The 16037-nt window shown below is 50.2% G+C and overlaps 7 protein-coding genes across 8 annotated transcripts; 4 read left to right on the forward strand and 3 right to left on the reverse strand.

The window, feature by feature from the left end:
* The first annotated feature begins 1517 nt into the window (after positions 1 to 1517).
* Positions 1518 to 2910, forward strand: LOC9658086 (gibberellin 3-beta-dioxygenase 2). Its single transcript, XM_002987234.2, has 3 exons — positions 1518 to 2158; positions 2278 to 2599; positions 2668 to 2910. The coding sequence occupies exons 1-3, from the start codon at positions 1587 to 1589 to the stop codon at positions 2890 to 2892; spliced, it is 1119 nt and encodes a 372-aa protein (XP_002987280.1). The 5' UTR covers positions 1518 to 1586; the 3' UTR covers positions 2893 to 2910.
* LOC9658087 (kinesin-like protein KIF15) lies at positions 1538 to 6336 on the reverse strand. Of its 2 annotated transcripts, XR_002990483.1 has the most exons (21): positions 6012 to 6336; positions 5877 to 5955; positions 5779 to 5814; positions 5600 to 5703; positions 5497 to 5541; positions 5399 to 5450; positions 5159 to 5343; positions 4943 to 5101; positions 4807 to 4881; positions 4547 to 4757; positions 4424 to 4483; positions 4209 to 4363; positions 3979 to 4159; positions 3721 to 3911; positions 3552 to 3665; positions 3396 to 3497; positions 3293 to 3340; positions 3130 to 3237; positions 2954 to 3031; positions 2210 to 2884; positions 1538 to 2155 (listed from the first exon to the last, which is right to left on the reverse strand). XR_002990483.1 is itself a non-coding variant. In XM_024661123.1 (19 exons), the coding sequence occupies exons 1-19, from the start codon at positions 6255 to 6257 to the stop codon at positions 3011 to 3013; spliced, it is 2172 nt and encodes a 723-aa protein (XP_024516891.1). In that variant the 5' UTR covers positions 6258 to 6336; the 3' UTR covers positions 2899 to 3010. The 2 variants fall into 2 exon arrangements, 1 of the variants encoding a protein (XP_024516891.1); XM_024661123.1 differs by lacking the exons at positions 1538 to 2155; positions 2210 to 2884 and having other exon boundaries at positions 2899 to 3031.
* Positions 6337 to 6503: 167 nt separating this feature from the next.
* On the forward strand, positions 6504 to 8022 carry LOC9663013 (anthocyanidin 3-O-glucosyltransferase 2). Its single transcript, XM_024661127.1, has one exon. It carries the CDS (start codon positions 6584 to 6586, stop codon positions 7913 to 7915), a length of 1332 nt encoding a protein of 443 aa, XP_024516895.1. The 5' UTR covers positions 6504 to 6583; the 3' UTR covers positions 7916 to 8022.
* Positions 8023 to 8962: 940 nt separating this feature from the next.
* Positions 8963 to 10461, forward strand: LOC9658088 (anthocyanidin 3-O-glucosyltransferase 7). The gene has a single exon (XM_002987236.2). The coding sequence runs from the start codon at positions 8963 to 8965 to the stop codon at positions 10370 to 10372; it is 1410 nt and encodes a 469-aa protein (XP_002987282.2). The 3' UTR covers positions 10373 to 10461.
* Positions 10462 to 11961: 1500 nt separating this feature from the next.
* On the reverse strand, positions 11962 to 13683 carry LOC9663014 (F-box protein At4g35930). The gene is made up of 4 exons (XM_002987295.2): positions 13278 to 13683; positions 13115 to 13189; positions 12952 to 13061; positions 11962 to 12878 (listed from the first exon to the last, which is right to left on the reverse strand). Exons 1-4 carry the CDS (start codon positions 13665 to 13667, stop codon positions 12641 to 12643), a joined length of 813 nt encoding a protein of 270 aa, XP_002987341.2. The 5' UTR covers positions 13668 to 13683; the 3' UTR covers positions 11962 to 12640.
* Positions 12036 to 12485, reverse strand: LOC9658089 (putative glycine-rich cell wall structural protein 1). The gene has a single exon (XM_024661161.1). The coding sequence runs from the start codon at positions 12483 to 12485 to the stop codon at positions 12036 to 12038; it is 450 nt and encodes a 149-aa protein (XP_024516929.1).
* A 185-nt stretch (positions 13684 to 13868) lies between the features above and the next one.
* LOC112341259 lies at positions 13869 to 16033 on the forward strand. Its single transcript, XM_024661124.1, has 9 exons — positions 13869 to 14010; positions 14060 to 14134; positions 14193 to 14239; positions 14297 to 14918; positions 14970 to 15061; positions 15119 to 15193; positions 15248 to 15309; positions 15365 to 15434; positions 15483 to 16033. The coding sequence occupies exons 1-9, from the start codon at positions 13887 to 13889 to the stop codon at positions 15969 to 15971; spliced, it is 1656 nt and encodes a 551-aa protein (XP_024516892.1). The 5' UTR covers positions 13869 to 13886; the 3' UTR covers positions 15972 to 16033.
* Positions 16034 to 16037: the final 4 nt, after the last annotated feature.

The raw sequence follows: 16037 nt of genomic DNA on the forward strand, positions 1-16037 counted from the left end.
GAGCACCAAAAGGCGGAAGGTGGGGAAAGTACCCATGAAGCTTGCGTAAGGCCACGGTGTTCCGAAATGTGGTCCCAAAGTCCTAAACTGATCAATGATACGGTCATGTGTTGAGGAAGTCCCAGAGGATAGTGGGACTTAGTGGTCAGGCCTAAGGGCCCTGCCTCAGTGGCAGTGTTGGCCAACACGGTCATGGGTAGAAAAGGGACTTGGTGGGGATTACAAAAGGGATATTGGGGAAGGCTGTTCCCCATATTTGCGGGCATCTTAAGGATGCTAAAGAGTGGATCTTGGATGGTCACTCCTGGATAGATGGCCCAGTCCTTGAGAGACAGGACTGCGATGCAGGTGGTGTTGGACCACTGGGCGACTAAGGTGAAGGGGTATGGCCTTAGCGTAACAGGCTAGTATGTTGGTGGTACCTTGGGGTGTCGGTCTTGGCACCGGACACGTGGAGCACTTGGACCAAATGCAACAGTTGAGTGGCACGGATGTCATTCTTAGGGCTAGTAAGTCCCCAAGTCCGGAATAGGACTTATGGAAGTTGTGAATGAAACTCCTCCAAGTGGTCAAAGGTGTGGTTAAATGACTAAAGTAGAATGGAAAATTTAGTCGCTTACATATATGTCACAAGGGTTTGGTGCTTCACTATATAAACTCTTATATGGCCATGATCTAATATTATTGACGGAGTTAAGTTTATCTTCACGATTGCCACGAGCTGCCAATATTAGGTCTTGGGATTAGTATTTGATGAGCATTCTTCCACTTGTCCGAACAAAATTTGTTAAATATTTAAGCCATATATAAGTGGGATAACAATGGCATTATAATTCCCATCATCATCCATTGGGTTACAGTGGCTAAAATACTTCATACAAAGGGATTAAGAATAACTAATACTACCTATAAATCCATTGATACCTTCTCTTAATGTTCCTCCCATCTATGAAAGAACTTTGATAGTCTATCATCATTTTGAGAAGAGGGAATGATGTGAGGTTCAAGTATATAATTACAATGGTTTTTGGGCTAATTAATATGCATATTTTCTATATTCCTTTTCTATATTCCATGCACTCACATTAATTGAATATGCAATATTAGAAGTAGGAGAAAAAGTTTTGGGATCTTGATAAGGAAGGATTCCCAGGGAGGAAGTGGACAATTTTCGGACTGCTGTCCATTGCATCAAACGGAGATCAGGCACTAATTGACATGGTAGGGGACAAGCTGTCGTTCCAGGCCTTGGCTAATGCCACTGGCTTATTACTCATTCCATATGTCACCACCTTTGTCTCTTGCTGCTTCTGTGACCCAATGCAATTTGTGGGGCTCCCCACTCAGCTGCCCTGTGCCAGCCCTGCCCATCACTCACCCACTGCTATTTACTTTGGCCTCAAGCACTACAATGGTGGAATGGTGGAGGGTGTGAGTAGAGAGCAAAGAAATTTAAAGAGTGTATGTGTATGTCCAAGTCCTGCGCCCTGCCTAGGCTATGTGCCTGCCTTGAGAGGCAAAGAGCGAACTCCTTAAATTCATAACTCCTGATACTTTGGTTTTTATATAGTCTACCTTGGAGATAGATGATGCTAGGAACAACACGGCTCCCATCGGGGCTCTCCCAGTCTCCCACGCCTTCTTCCTGCGGAGCCCAGCTCCTGCGATCGGTGTCGAATGTAGGAAGCCTCAGCAAGATGCTCGAGAGAGGGCAGCAGCTCCCGGAAGCTTATCGCTGGAGCTCGAGCGAGACGGCAGCAGCGGAGGATGATCCGGCGGAGCTGGAGGACGAGGTGGTGGTGCCTGTGATCGACCTGGCGGAGCTGGATCGATCCGATGAGAGGCGCAAGGAGATATGCGAGGAGATGAGATCCGCCTGCCGCGAGTGGGGAGCGTTCCAGGTGGTGAATCACGGCGTGCCTGACCAAGTTGTGGAGCGAGCGCGGAGGACGAGCCTCGACTTGTTTGCTCTCCCCGAGTCGGACAAGCTCCGGGCCGAGAGACCACCCGGGACTCTCTTCGGCTACGGCGCCACCAGAATGGCCTCCTTCTTCAACCGGCTAATGTGGTCCGAGGCCTTCACCATGATGGGCTCTCCGCACAACAATTTCGAGGCCTACGCTCGCAAGCTCTGCGTCCACAGCGAGCAAGATTTCTGGTAAGAACAAGGAAGTTAACAAAGAACAGACTTCCATTTCTCTGCTCTTACCTTTCGCGTACCAACAAACGACGACGTCTTTTTCATGCTCTCACGGTTTTTGTCTCTGTCCTTGGCAGCAAGTCGTTTGAAGAGTACGATAAGGCGATGCGCGGCCTGGCCCTGCTCATCACCGACCTCATCCTCCACGGCCTGGAAGCAAGCGAGGAGCGAATTCACCAACATATCCGGAACTTCTGGGGGATGATCCACATGAACTTCTATCCCCCCTGTCCCAGCCCCTCGGAAGCAATGGGTCTCGCGTCCCACACCGATTCCAGCTGCCTCACCATCATGCACCAAGGCAGCGTCGGAGGCTTGCAAGTGAAAAGAGGTGACAAGTGGATCGCCATCAAGCCTGTTCCCGGTGCCTTTGTCATCCAAGTCGGTGACATGCTTCAGGTATCCTGGAATCTCATCCAGTTTTTCCAGCCTCTGACAGTGCTTTGCCTTGCCTTGCCTTTCTACAGTTGATGAGCAACAACGTCTTCCACAGTGCCTTGCACAGAGCTCTCGTTAACGAACGCTTCGAACGTCTCTCGCTGGTTTACTTCTTCACCCCGCCTCCCACGGTTTCCATTTGCCCCATCCATCCCAGCAAACCTCTTTACCGCTGCCTCACTTGGAACGAGTATCTACAAGTAAAAGCCAAGCTTTTCATGGGTGCGCTGGATCACTTCCTGTTACCTGAATAAAGAAAACACACAAGTGTCTCTCATGAGCTCCGTAGACAGTAAAGAAACGACGGCAGCTCACCGGTTGGTTAAAATTTTGATACCCACAATACCAACAAAAAGCACATGTGTACAGATCTCAACTTATGCTCTCTCTTCTCTGGCACGGGCACACATGTTAAAAAAAGGAATCAACGTGCAGTGTCAAATCCCGAAAAAGAAATGAGAAGAAAGGGAGAAAAAAGAAAATGATCACACCTTTTCAACCAGCCTTCCCTCCAAATCTCTGATGCGAGACTCTAAAAGAGCATTTGCAGCGAGGGCAATATCTAGTTTCGTTGCCAGTTCACTCGATGTTCTTGCTGCCTGCATGTTAGAGGCGATGAGAATAACAGGAAACAAAAAAGAAAAAGAAAAATACCTCATCTCGCTCCCCACTGATGACTTGCACCATGGAATTTAAAATCTCCTGTGTCACGAGGAACACGTCAAAAGGCAACACTGGCAAGTATCCAGTACGGAACCTTTTCTTTCTGTAGCGCCTTTGATGCGTCAGACTTCTCTTTGGCAAGCTCAAGAGCGAGTTCTGTTGCTTGTGCTTCTGCCAGGTTGCACATTCGCCAAACCTGAACGTCACGATCAGCTACAAACGAGCGCAACAAACTTTTGTAGTTTCTCACCCGGTCCTGTTCTTGTATTGCTTCACGTAGCCTTTCGTCCGTCTTCTCTTGCTTTTGTATCGCCTCCGTAGCTTCCTTCTTACATTTTTCTGCTGCCTCTTGCAGCTTCAAAAACTGCAAGTAACGACGATAACATTCTCAAGCCGTTTGCAAAAAGAACAAACAATACCTGCTCTTCGGCTACTAGTACTTGAGCTCTTGCTGACTCATTCTCAGCTTTCATGGCAGCCATGGCTTCATCAAGCTTAGCCTTTTCTTCTAAAGTGTCTTGCAATTCAAGCTTTAGCGTCTGGCTGTAGTTTTCAAGTTGAGCAACATGCTCCTCGCCTTTGTCCTTGTGCTCGTATTCCTCGAGTTTGGCTGCACAACTTCCAAGTCGCGTTAGGATCATTCCTTTGGCATAATCAATTAGTGAAAACACACGAACCTTTACAGAGATCGAGTTCCATCTTAAACCTCACAACGTCTGGATGATGCTCTACTTGTTTGCGTAACTGTTCAATCTCTTCTTTCATTTCGGAAGTTCCATCATCACCGTCAGTAGCTGGACGGCCACCCTCAACTCTTTTGATAGCACATTCACGCAACCTCGTTATCATTTTTTGCGACTGCAAACATTTGTTAATGCTATGCAAACTATAGAGCGTTAACCCTTACCTGTAAAGCTGTTTCCAGTCGCTCACAAACCGCTTGTGCAGCCTCGTACTTCGTGGCGAGTTCGTGCAGCTCTAGAGCTGATTTCCTTTCAGCGGCTAGAGACTGCTTTGTAGATTCAGATAATATATGTTCCAAGCGGCTGATTCGCTCGCTTTCTAAAAATCAAACAAAATGATCAATACCAATAAAGAATGAGATGAAAAACAAGGGGATACCTGGGAGTGCCTCTGCCGCCACAGTTGGTATCGAAATCAGCGATGGAGCTCCAATATTTGCTGAACACATTTTACGCAAGCTATATCAGAAACAATACTATACAAGACACAATATAGCTCTACCTCGCAGTGTTGCAATCTCGAGTCTAAGTCTCTTTATTTCCTCGCCCATAATAGCTGGATTACCAAGCATGTCCTCGTTAACAACGGCAGCGTTTCTCATCAACTTCGCTCTTTGAGCAAATTTAAGAGTGGAAAGCGTTTCCTCCCCATTCTTATCGGCTGGACTCACATTCGCTATTAGCGTACACTTCGAATTTCCACCCAAAGCGTCCTGGTCCGCACACGAGTAAAATTCCTAATTCAAACGACTGAACACAAACCTTCAGCAGGAATGTAAGCTTCGAGTCCCGGTAAGGAACGTGCCTTACTTTGCCTTCTGATATGTCCACAAGCGCCTGCAAACAATTGAAACCACTTTTACGTTTTGCTAAACATCTGCTGCTCATGTTTGCTTACCTTTATAACGTTTCCAAGTGCGGACAACGATTTATTTATACTCCCAGCTTCTTTGAGTCGAATCCCAATAGTCTCGCTGTACTTCTGACGCTCAGATCCTGCTAAGTCAACAAGATAAAATCTCGATGTCTTTCTGTTCATCACTCCACCAACAACACGCTACCACAAAGAACACAATGAGCATAAGAGAAACCAAGCTAGCAGTTTAAAGCGTACCTGAGACTCGACCACTAAAGTAAACACGCTATGTGACCTACTGCTTTCAATGTTCATAGCAGTCATCCCGACGTGCCGGTTTTGAGATCCACGCCGAAAAACTCCATAAGTAGCTTCTGCAGATGGCACGACCACTTCCTGGAGACCATCCACATACATTCCATTCTTCGTATCCTCGCGGATATCTGAAAAGCTTTAAGGAACAGCAAGCAAAGAATTGCAAGACAGCAAAAAGGATACTTAAATGAGCGGAGTCGGGATCTAGAAGATCTTGCACTTGCTCGTTATATATCTGCACGAAAGCTGAATAAGGAATGGTGGTGAAGCAGTTTACGAACCTGAAGATACGAGCACTTGATGCCATATTCAACATCCTTCTGCCGCTGAAGAAAAAACAGCACAAGAGTGAAAAAAAAACTGGTCGCCAACGGAATATACAACCTCCTTTTTCTCCTCTCCCATTCTCTGGAACATGTAGTCCAAAATGCGAGGAATCAGGCCACGCATTTCATGCGCTTGAGCCTGATCCTCCGTGACACTGAGACCTGCCCTTGAGCGATGGAAGTTCGGGTGAGAAATCCACTAGCCAAAAACAAAGCAAAAGAAAAGCTCAAAGCTACCTTCCATTGTGAAGGTCTTTCCAGCACCAGTTTGTCCTGAAAAACCATTGCATGTCAAAGCTATACATGAATCCGAGACTTTTAGACCAAACTCCTACCGTAAGCAATGAGACAGCAATGGTATCCTTGCAAGCAAGCATCCGTGATGGGCTTCCCCACTCTTTGGAAAATATCTTCCTGTAGAAGGGATTTACAGTGTGAGCTGAATCACTAGAGAAAAATCAATCACAAACCTGGCCAACGTCCTCATCGGCAACATAATCAAACTTGAAGGATCTGGCAAATGGCGTGACACTGAGAGTGAGCGTCTGAGCTGCGGCATCGACGGCAGCAGCCTTCTTGTAGCCCTGCTCGTGCTCCCGCTGATTCGGCGGCCTCACCCGGACAACCACCTGGACATTGGAATTCGTGGGCTGATCCGCGGCGGAGAAGGCATCGCCATCGCCATCGATCTCGATGCCGCCGTTGGAGGCCGGCATTGCCCCTGCCCTCCTCACCTCAAGAACCCTAGCCTAGCAGCGCTACTACACGAAAACGTAGAAGGCGCGAATGAGCGCATTTTAGGTCAGCCGATTCATTTGCCGCGCTTTTTCTAAAGTTCGATCGAATTGGACGGCTGGGATTCGATGGCGGAAGCGCGATTCGAACTCTAAGCTCTTGAGTTAGAAGAACCTTAGGAATTCAATATGATTCCGGATATGCAAATCCACTAGGAGCCCGTGTGTCGATCGGTGCGTAGGACAACTCAGATCCACCAAAATTATATAAAAAAGAGACTCCACCCCTGAATTCTCCAAGTAGAGAGATGGTTCCAGCGATGGTTGTATCAAGCAACAATGGCGATGGTGGCAAGCGTCCCCCACACTTGGTCTTCGTCCCATACAAAGACAAAGGCCACACTGCACCATCAATTATCCTCGCCAACAACCTCGCCATTCTTCACGGTATTTCCATCACTGTGATCTTCGCGTCCGCGAAAGAATTGGAATCCTGGCCATCGCCGGCGAGTCCCCACATCCAATTCATGGCTCTCGACACGCAGGGAGGAACAAGAAGTAAGTCCGAGGCTCTCACTGCCACGCTGGACGAGCTCAAGCGCTCGGCCTCGCCACCCGTCGCAATTCTAGTGGATATCATAGTGATGTGGAGTGCTGACGCGATCCGACATAGCAATCTCCCCAAGTTCGTGCTCTACACTGCTAGCTGCTCGTATTTGTCCGTCATGCTGGGGATTAAGGCACCTCTGCCCGAACCGTGGATCGATGAGTCCCGGGCCGCGTTCCAGTTGGGACTCGACGATCCCGAGATGCCGGATATCGAATCTCACGATTGGAATGACGACAGCGGGGAGGCGCAGGCCGTGCTGGTGAATTCGTGCGAAGAGCTCGAGCAGGAAGCTATGGCCGAGCTGATCAGAGCCCAGCCTCGGATCCCGCCAGTTCTTCCCGTCGGCCCCTTGCTAGCGATCGATGTCAATCCCAAGGCAGTGGGGCAAGAATCATCGCCACCCAATGCCGATGCGTGCAAGCAGTGGCTGGACGAGCAGCAGCCCTCGTCAGTGATCTTCATCTCGTTTGGCAGCAGGACGTTTCTGGCAGAGGAGCAAATCCACGAACTCGCGGCTGGATTGGAAGCCAGCAAGCGGCCATTCCTGTGGGTTCTTCCAGTCCCGCCAACCTGGGCCGATGGTTCGACCAAGGACTACCTGGATCATGTTCTTCCCGACGGATTCCTGGCGAGAAATCAAGCCGGGCTCATCTTGTCCGGATGGGCGCCTCAGAAGATGATCCTCCAGCACAGCTCCCTGCTAGCATTCGTGACGCACTGCGGCTGGAATTCCGTGCTCGAGTGCCTCTACCTGGGCGCCAAGCGGATGCTATGCTGGCCGTTCGGCACGGACCAGACCCAGAACGCTCGATTCATCGAGGAGGAGCTCAAGGCCGGGGTGGAGCTGGAGAAAGATCCCAGTGGAATCGTGCACAGCAGCGAGATCCAAACCAAGATCGAGGAGGTGGCGACGCTGGAGGCCAGGAACTCCTCTGGCAATGCTGCTACTGCTACAGAGCTCGTGAGAAACGCGAAGAGCTCCTCCATAAACCTCCAAGCATTTGCAGGTAGAGTGCGGGCCTACGTTTGACGTGACATTGGCGTGGCTAGGCGATCTGAAATCTTGGGCTAGGGTTTGTACAAGATCACAAGATGTTTGTAAAGGTCTGGCCTTGTTATTGTATAAGATGAGCTTGCTGATTGTGTTGTCCAAAGATTTAGATCATGAGCTGTTTTGGAAACTTTCAGACACGTCAAGGTCACCAGCATTTAAAAATCCAACCTGGATAAATGCTTCTTTTGTAGTTGTCGTTGTTGTTTTGTTCGTAGGCCCATAGGCTGTTTTTTGTGGTGGTGGATATGTTCGCTCTCGAGTAGATCAGAGGCTTGCTGAAATCTGGAAACTCTTGCCGAAAACCTAATGCACTGACTGCTGAAATTTGGGGAGTCTCAACGTCGCTCTAGCGCCCCAACACTCCATACTCACCTTTTTATAACTGGTCTGTGGCAGAATTTTCCTGGTTTGGTAGGGTGACGGCAGGCAAGGATATCGTTGTGGTGGCTTCTCTCTCCCAAAACCACAAGAATATGGTGAGTATTGTATTGTATTATGAGTTAGAATTGTGCATGGCTGGTTCAAATCGGTGGGACAGAGGGATGAACCTCAGCAAATCGTAACAGCAAGATGCTTGATAATAATACTTGTCATTGCTCCTTTGTTACTCCAGTTTTGTCCCATCGTCTGGCATGGGATCAAATGTTGTCAATTGTTTGAGATTTCCTTGATGCGACTGTGAATAAACTTGCATTCACCAACCTCATGCTTCAAGATAGGTGTTCCTCGCTCCTTTGCCCCGTTCAAACACAAAGCCATGTCACTTGCTGGTTATAGCGGTAAACGTGACAATGGCGTAATCAAAGAAGCAAGCTCGTCTCTCTTCTTTCGACAAGTCAAGCTGCAACACAGTTCTCCCAAGTTGAAAACGAACGAGGCGCATTTAGGTGACCCGATTCATTCGCAAAGTGGACGGCGCGTTCTTTGGAGCTCGAAGCTTCTAGGAAAAACGTATGAATCCAATAAGATTCATACATACAAAGTCATACGTGTCAAAGAGCCCACATCTATACGTGTCAAACGATGCCTAGAACAACTCACAACCAAAAACATACAAAAGAGACTCAAAACCCATGGAGATTTCCAAGTAGAGAGATGGCTCCAATGGTAGTATCAAGCAACAACGGCGATAACGGTAAGAGGTCGCATCCCCCACACTTGGTGTTCCTCCCGTTCAAAGACAAAGGCCACATTGCGCCGTCAATGATCCTCGCCAACAAGCTCGCCATTCTTCACGGCATTTCCATCACTATGATCTTTGTGTCCGAGAAAGAATTGGAATCCTCGCCATCGCCGGCGAGCCCCCAGATCAAATTCGTGGTGCTCGACACGCAGGGAGGAACAAGGAGTAAGTCCGAGGCTCTCACCGCAAAACTGGACGAGCTCAAGCGTTCGGCCTCGCCACCCATCGCAATTCTGGTGGATATCATAGTGATGTGGAGTGTTGACGCGATCGAACGTAGCAAGCTCCCCAAGTTCTCGCTCTACACTGCTAGCTGCTCGTATTTGTCCGTCATGCTGGGGATTAGAGCTGAGCTGCCGGAACCCCAGATCGATGAGTCCCGGGCGGGGTTCCAGCCAAGGATCGACGATCCCGAGATGCCGGATTTTGGATCCCACGATTGGAAACGCGACCTCGGGGAAGTGCAGGGAGTGCTTGTGAATTCGTGCGAAGAGCTCGAGCGCCAAGCCATGGAGGAGCTGATTAGAGCCCGGCCCCGCATCCCGCCAGTTCTTCCCGTCGGCCCCTTGCTAGCGATCGATGCCGATTCGCCCAATCCCAAGGCAGTGGGGCATGAACCATCGCCACCCAATGCCGAGGCGTGCAAGCAGTGGCTGGACGAGCAGGAGCCCTCGTCGGTGATCTTCGTCTCGTTTGGCAGCAGGACGTTTCTGGGCGAGGAGCAAATCCGCGAGCTCGCGACTGGATTGGAAGCCAGCAAGCGGCCATTCCTGTGGGTTCTTCCAGTCCCTCCACACTGGGCCGATGGCACCAAGGAATACCTGGATCATGTTCTTCCCGATGGATTCCTGGCGAGAAATCAAGGCGGGCTCATCCTGTCTGGATGGGCGCCTCAGAAGATGATCCTCCAGCACAGCTCCCTGCTAGCATTCGTGACGCACTGCGGCTGGAATTCCGTGCTCGAGTGCCTCTACCTGGGCGCCAAGCCGATGCTATGCTGGCCGTTCGGCGCGGACCAGCCCGAGAACGCTCGATTCATCGAGGAGGAGATCAAGGCCGGGGTGGAGCTGGAGAAAGATTGCGGTGGAATCGTGCGCAGTGGCGAGATCCAAACCAAGATCGACGAGGTGGCGAGGCTGGAGGCCAGGAACTCCTGTGGCAATGCGGCTACCCTAAAAGAGTACGTGAGGAATGCGCCGAGCTCCGCCAAAAACCTCCAAGCATTTGCAGAGGCTCTATCACAAATGTAAGATTGTTAGATTGTTATTCCATAAGCTGTTTATAATAGTGTTTGTAGATAAACTTACAGATCGATTTACTGAGCTCTTTGATCCGCTGATTTGTCCTCGCTTTCTCTTGTCTTTGGACACTGTTTCTTGTTCTGAATTTCTTGCTCGATGGTATCGATGATATTGCTTGTAAACTGTAAGTTGCATAGCTCCTTTGCCAAGGTTGGCTATGTTGATGTTGTGGTTCAAATCTTCTTCATAGCTGGGGCAAAAGTGGATCTATGGTGCAGGGAGTCAGATCGTAGATCGTGTAAATTTTGGAAAGGGACTTTCTCCACAGCGCTGACCTCGATCACTCCCATTGCTGCGCGTGCCACCAACGTGAGCAGGCTATGTGTTGTGATCCTGTGATGGTTACATCTGCCAGCTTCTGTGAAGTCAAGGATACATATTACACGGTATTGCAACCTATGTATTCATGCGCGTCAGGGAGCCCAGATCTTCCCGTGTCAATCGGTGCCAGAACAGCTCAGATCAAGACATAAACCTAATTAGAGAGATGGCAACAGTGGCGATGGCGGGTTGCATCCCCGACACTAAGTGTTCGTCCCCTACAGAAACAAGGGCCACATTGCACCGCAACTATCCTCGCCAACACGCTCGCCATTCTTCACGGTGTTTCCATCACTATGATCTTCTCGTCCAAGAAAGAATTGCAGTCGCTGCCATCGCCGGCGAGCCCCCAGATCCGATTCGACATGCAGGGAGGCTCTCACTGCCACGCTGGACGGGCAATTTGAGTGGACATCACGGTGATGATGTGGAGTGCTGACGCGATCCGACGTAGCAAGCTCCCAAAGTTCGTGTTCCACGCTGCTAGCCTCACTGCTAGCTGCTCGTATTTGTCCGTCATGCTGGGGATTAAGGCACCTCTGGCGGAACCCTGGATCGATGAGTCCCGGGCGGCGTTCCAGCCAGAGGTGGCTTCCCGCAACTGGAATCGCGTCATCGGCCGTGCTGGTGAATTCCTGCGAAGAGCTCGAGCGTGTAGCCATGGCGGAGCTGATTAGAGCCGGATCCTGCCAGTTTTTCCCATCGGCCCTCTGCTAGCGATCGATGGTGAATCGTACCAAGGCAGTGGGGAAAGAAGCATCGGCGCCCAATGACGATATGATCTTCATCTCGTTTGGCAGCAGGACGTTCTTGGCCGAGGAGCAAGTCCGCGAGCTCGCGGCTGGATTGGAAGCGACCAAGCGTCCATTCCTGTGGATTCTTCCAGTCCCTCCACAATGCCACGATGGCTCGACCAAGGACTACCTGGATCGTGTTCTTCCCGAGGGATTCCGGGCGAGAAATCAATCCCCGGTCCGGGTGGGCGCCCCAGAGGATGATCCTCCAGCACACTGGAATTCCATCCTCGAGTGCCTCTTCCTGGGCCCCAAGCCGATGCTGGCGCTCGATTCATCGTGGAGGGGGTGGAGGTAAAGAAAGATCCCAGCAGTGGAATCGTGCGCAGCGGCGAGATCCAAGCCAAGATCGAGGAAGTAGCGACACTTATAATTCAATATAATGAGTCGGTGGTGGAGTGGGAATAAAGATCGCGAATAAGATATAAGATCGATATAGATATTATGAGATCGTTAACTACATTATAAGATCGCGGATTACCAAAACATGGATCTTTCTAAACAAACCCAGGCATTTCTGGCAGGGGTGGCACTCCACCTGGAAAGTGGGACTCGTCTTCGCTTGAGCTACCAGCCCCAGGAACTTGGCCACTTCCATAGCCATAGCCAGTACTCCCAGAGCCCGAGCTGGATCCATAGCCATAGCCGGAGCCACTGCCTCCGCCAGGGCCACCACCGTATCCAGAGCCATAGCCGCTCGCACTACCATCGCCACTGTAACTTCCACTGCTGGAACCGTAAGAAGAGCCGTCTGGAGTGTGGCCGTGGGAGCCGTGGTGATGAGAGTTCTTCCTCGGACGAGGTGCTGGAACGAAACCTCCAGCTGGAAATCCAGTTCGAGCTTGAGCTTCGTCTTCCCATTCCAGCTGCTTACGGCACTCTATCCCTTCCAAAACCACCAGCACAAGGAGAGCCACCGCCACTGTCTTCATTGCCACTGTCTTCATTTCAGCCTGCTGGAGATGAAGCAGAGAAGGAACTATATATACTTCCTCCTGTCCCTAAGTGGAGATCCAAGTTGCCTTTAAACTAGTTGCCGACTTCTTATCTAAAATAGTGAAACGAGCACTTACACTTGGGACGTCTTGTCAAGACGTCTACCTCAGAGGAGCTCTAGAGTGTTGTTGGCCACCGCCTGGCAGAGTTCTTCCTCCGTGAATAGCACTCGGTGGGATGTGATTGCTCTAGGCGCGGGCCTGGGTTCCTCGATGCCATGTTCGTAATCGCCCGGAAAGAGATTAGCAGCCACTTGTTTCAAGTCTCCCAAGGCTATTCTAGCTTGAGGGGGCCTCGGTGCATGTCTTGGAGCCATCGGGGTGGTCGGTTGATCGCTAGTGCGACTGATAAAGAAAAAGAAAAAGAAAAAGGTGTTGGACGGAAAGAAAGATGGACGGAAAGAGTAATCGAGAGTACCTTGCAAATGGCCAACGTTCATTGGGTCTAGGAGTCATCAGCTCGAGCTCCACTTGACGCTCACGATTCGGTGTCCTGAAATCGAAATGGGACTGCTGGGCTATAAGGACCTGCCACAAGATTCCGAGATAAGCAGCGATAGGAGAAACCAGCATTTTCATACCGCTTGTCTGAATCGTCTGCAAACGTGGAAAGCAGGCTTGAGTTGATCATGGTGTAGACTGCAGACGATGCGAACCTAGCATAAAAAAGAGAGAGAGAGAGAGAAGAAAAAAACGTAGTCCAGTCAGTTTCATCTCCGGCATGGGCAATGATGGATGGCTTACCAAAAGCTCCAGAGGAAGACGGTCAAAAGGCGATTCCTTCCGACGATCATTAGGGTAGAGCTGCCCCAATGGCGTCATTGGGGTTCTTGGCGCAAAACCCTCACTCCCCGCCAGCAAAAGCCCCTCTTTTCTGGTACGGGGCACGGATTTTGAGATGGCATAGCGGCACTTGACCTTGCCCTTGCGTCTCGGCCTGGAAATCTCTGTGGCGGCTTCCTGATAGTGGAACTTGGAGACATTGAGATTCATGACCGAGGACGATCGGCGATCCCTTGCTTGACACTGGCGGCACCGATAATACCCGGCAGACTGCTCGAACGATTGCCTCTGCTCATCGCGCGCATACCTCTCGTGCCGCCGGCACACACACCGCCTGTGAACAATGCTCATTCGCCGCCTACTAAGAACCCTAGGTGAAGAGCGGGAAACTTTGAAATTACTAGGGCGGCGCCGAGAATATGCTAAATATCGGATCTGCGAATGTACGTTTGGGCGGGAAAGTTTGAATTGTCTAGGTTAGCTCTGCCACGTCACAAGAAAAGAATATGTCGCAAACATTCTCTTTTCCTAGAATATACCGTTTCCTGAAGACCTAATTTCGGAGCTTCAATGTCGCGAAGACGAAGGGGTGGAGCGCAGAGCAGCGGCCGCAGCAGCAGGAAGAGCAAGAGCCATTGCTCGAATCGATCGCATTTTGTGGAGGCCGGATTTCTGAGTGATTGGAAGCCAAAGGGTAAGTCGTCGCGGCATTCTAGCTCAATCCTATCTGTTAGCGCTTGTAGAGGGACGCGGGAAGCATAGGGGCACCCGTAAGGATCTCGATCACGAATTTCTGGTCGTAGAGGACGAATACAAGAGTAAGTGCCTCACGATCATTGTGAAATTTTTTTGCTTAACGAAAAATGTGGCTCGCAGGAAGACCAAGCAGAGATGGTTCGTTTCCAATTCCGAGCGAAGCACAGGTTGGTTGAGTCTTGTTGCGTATGAACTTTGGCTGGAAAACGATTATTGCTACTCAGATAATTCTCGCTGCTCTTCCCACCCGAGCAGCCGTTTTCGAGGACAAGGGATCATCCATGGACATACCAAGCTGCTCTAGACGATCAACAAAGACAAAGACTCCAAGATCAAACAAAGCCAAAAATCACACCAAGTATGAGAAGAAGCCGAGTTCCAGCTCATCCTCGGACAGTGAAGACGATTGTTCCTCGAGTGTGGATTCGGACCTCGCTGAGGACTACGCAGGAAATCTTGGAAACGAGGTCTCACTGGAGGAGCTCTCCACGGAAATGGCAATGAGAGCCATGGCAATGAAAGTGGCTCTCGAGAGTGGTGACGAGATTGACGAGGAGTTTTTTCTCTCGGATTCCGACGATGACGAGAGCGCAGATGGCGATGATGGCTCCAGCAGCAGCGAATCGGTTGTCCATGCGGGGCTTGGATACAAGTCCGGCGATAGTAGCTCCGAGGACGATGACGACGTGGAAGCCGTATTTTCCAGACAGGAAGCCCGTTTGAAATGTCTCGATCTGAGCGACAACGAAGAACTCATCGGAGTCATTGAGCCATCTTTCATTCTAGACAAAGGACGTATAGAAAGAAAGAGGCTGGACACGGCTCGCTGGCAAAAAGGAGTACCTGGTAAGAGTTTCTTTTCATGACGATGTTTGAATCGTGTTTGATTGATTCCAGGAGAGAGGAAGAAATACAAAAAGGAATTAATCGCCCGCAAACGCAGAGAGAGAGCATTGCACCGGGGTGTTGATCTCGAGAGCATGAACGTGGTACGTATGAAGGCTGTGATTCATTTGTTGAGGTGAGAATTGTTAGCTTTTTCACAGATGTTTGAGAGCATGGTACTCAGCGAATGCGATATGCTTGCTCTTCAACCAATGAAGCATAGGGACCTGACTCTGGTAATTAGACCACCTTCGCTGAAAATTGGATCGTAACTTATTTGTCTTTCACAGGTGAATAAGCTTGCTGCTGTATACCGTCTGAAAGTCGGGGCTCATGGATCTGGGAAAAAACGGTGAATCAGTCGGGCTTTTTCTGTGCTCGGATTGTTTTTTACGTATCTGTTACAGATTTCCGACTGTGACACGAACCAGGCACACGGCTCTACCGCAAGGACTGGATATTCAGCAAATGTTAAAGGTCTAGCTTCCATTTTTTTCCATCTCTTATGATCTTTCTTTCTACCAGCTTCTGGGGCGTGAAAAAGAACTCGACGACTCGCCACCGAAAGCCAAGAAGGGTGAAGCTGGAAGGCTGGCTGCCAAGTACAAGAGAGCTGCTCGGCACGCTCGGGCGAGCATGGCACGAGAGAACGAAAAGCTTGAGCAGCATGGCAAGAGAAACAAGAAGCCGCTGAAGAAGAGAAAAGATGGCGAGCGATCATCTTCGATCCAGCAGCAGCCGCCAAGTTTCGTCTCGAGCGGTGTGCTCCAACCGGGTGACAATCCAGAAACTCCGGTGGTGCTTTTCTCCGAGACGAGCGTCACTGTGAGGAGCAAAGAGAGCGTCGACAAAGCTCCACTCGGGAGCTTCGAAGCTCACACCAAAGGCTTTGGCTCGCGAATGCTGGCGAAGATGGGATTTGTGGAAGGGAGTGGACTGGGAAGAGATGGACAGGGAATGACGCAGCCTCTTCTCCCTCGATCTCGCCCAAAATCGCTGGGACTTGGCGCTTGAGCGATCAATCGATCGATCGATAGAGTACTGAAAATCTATGGCTGACTTACTGTTTAAATTAAGCGC

Source organism: Selaginella moellendorffii, unplaced genomic scaffold (assembly GCF_000143415.4).
Source record: "Selaginella moellendorffii unplaced genomic scaffold, v1.0 SELMOscaffold_80, whole genome shotgun sequence".
NCBI classification, from domain to species: domain Eukaryota; kingdom Viridiplantae; phylum Streptophyta; class Lycopodiopsida; order Selaginellales; family Selaginellaceae; genus Selaginella; species Selaginella moellendorffii.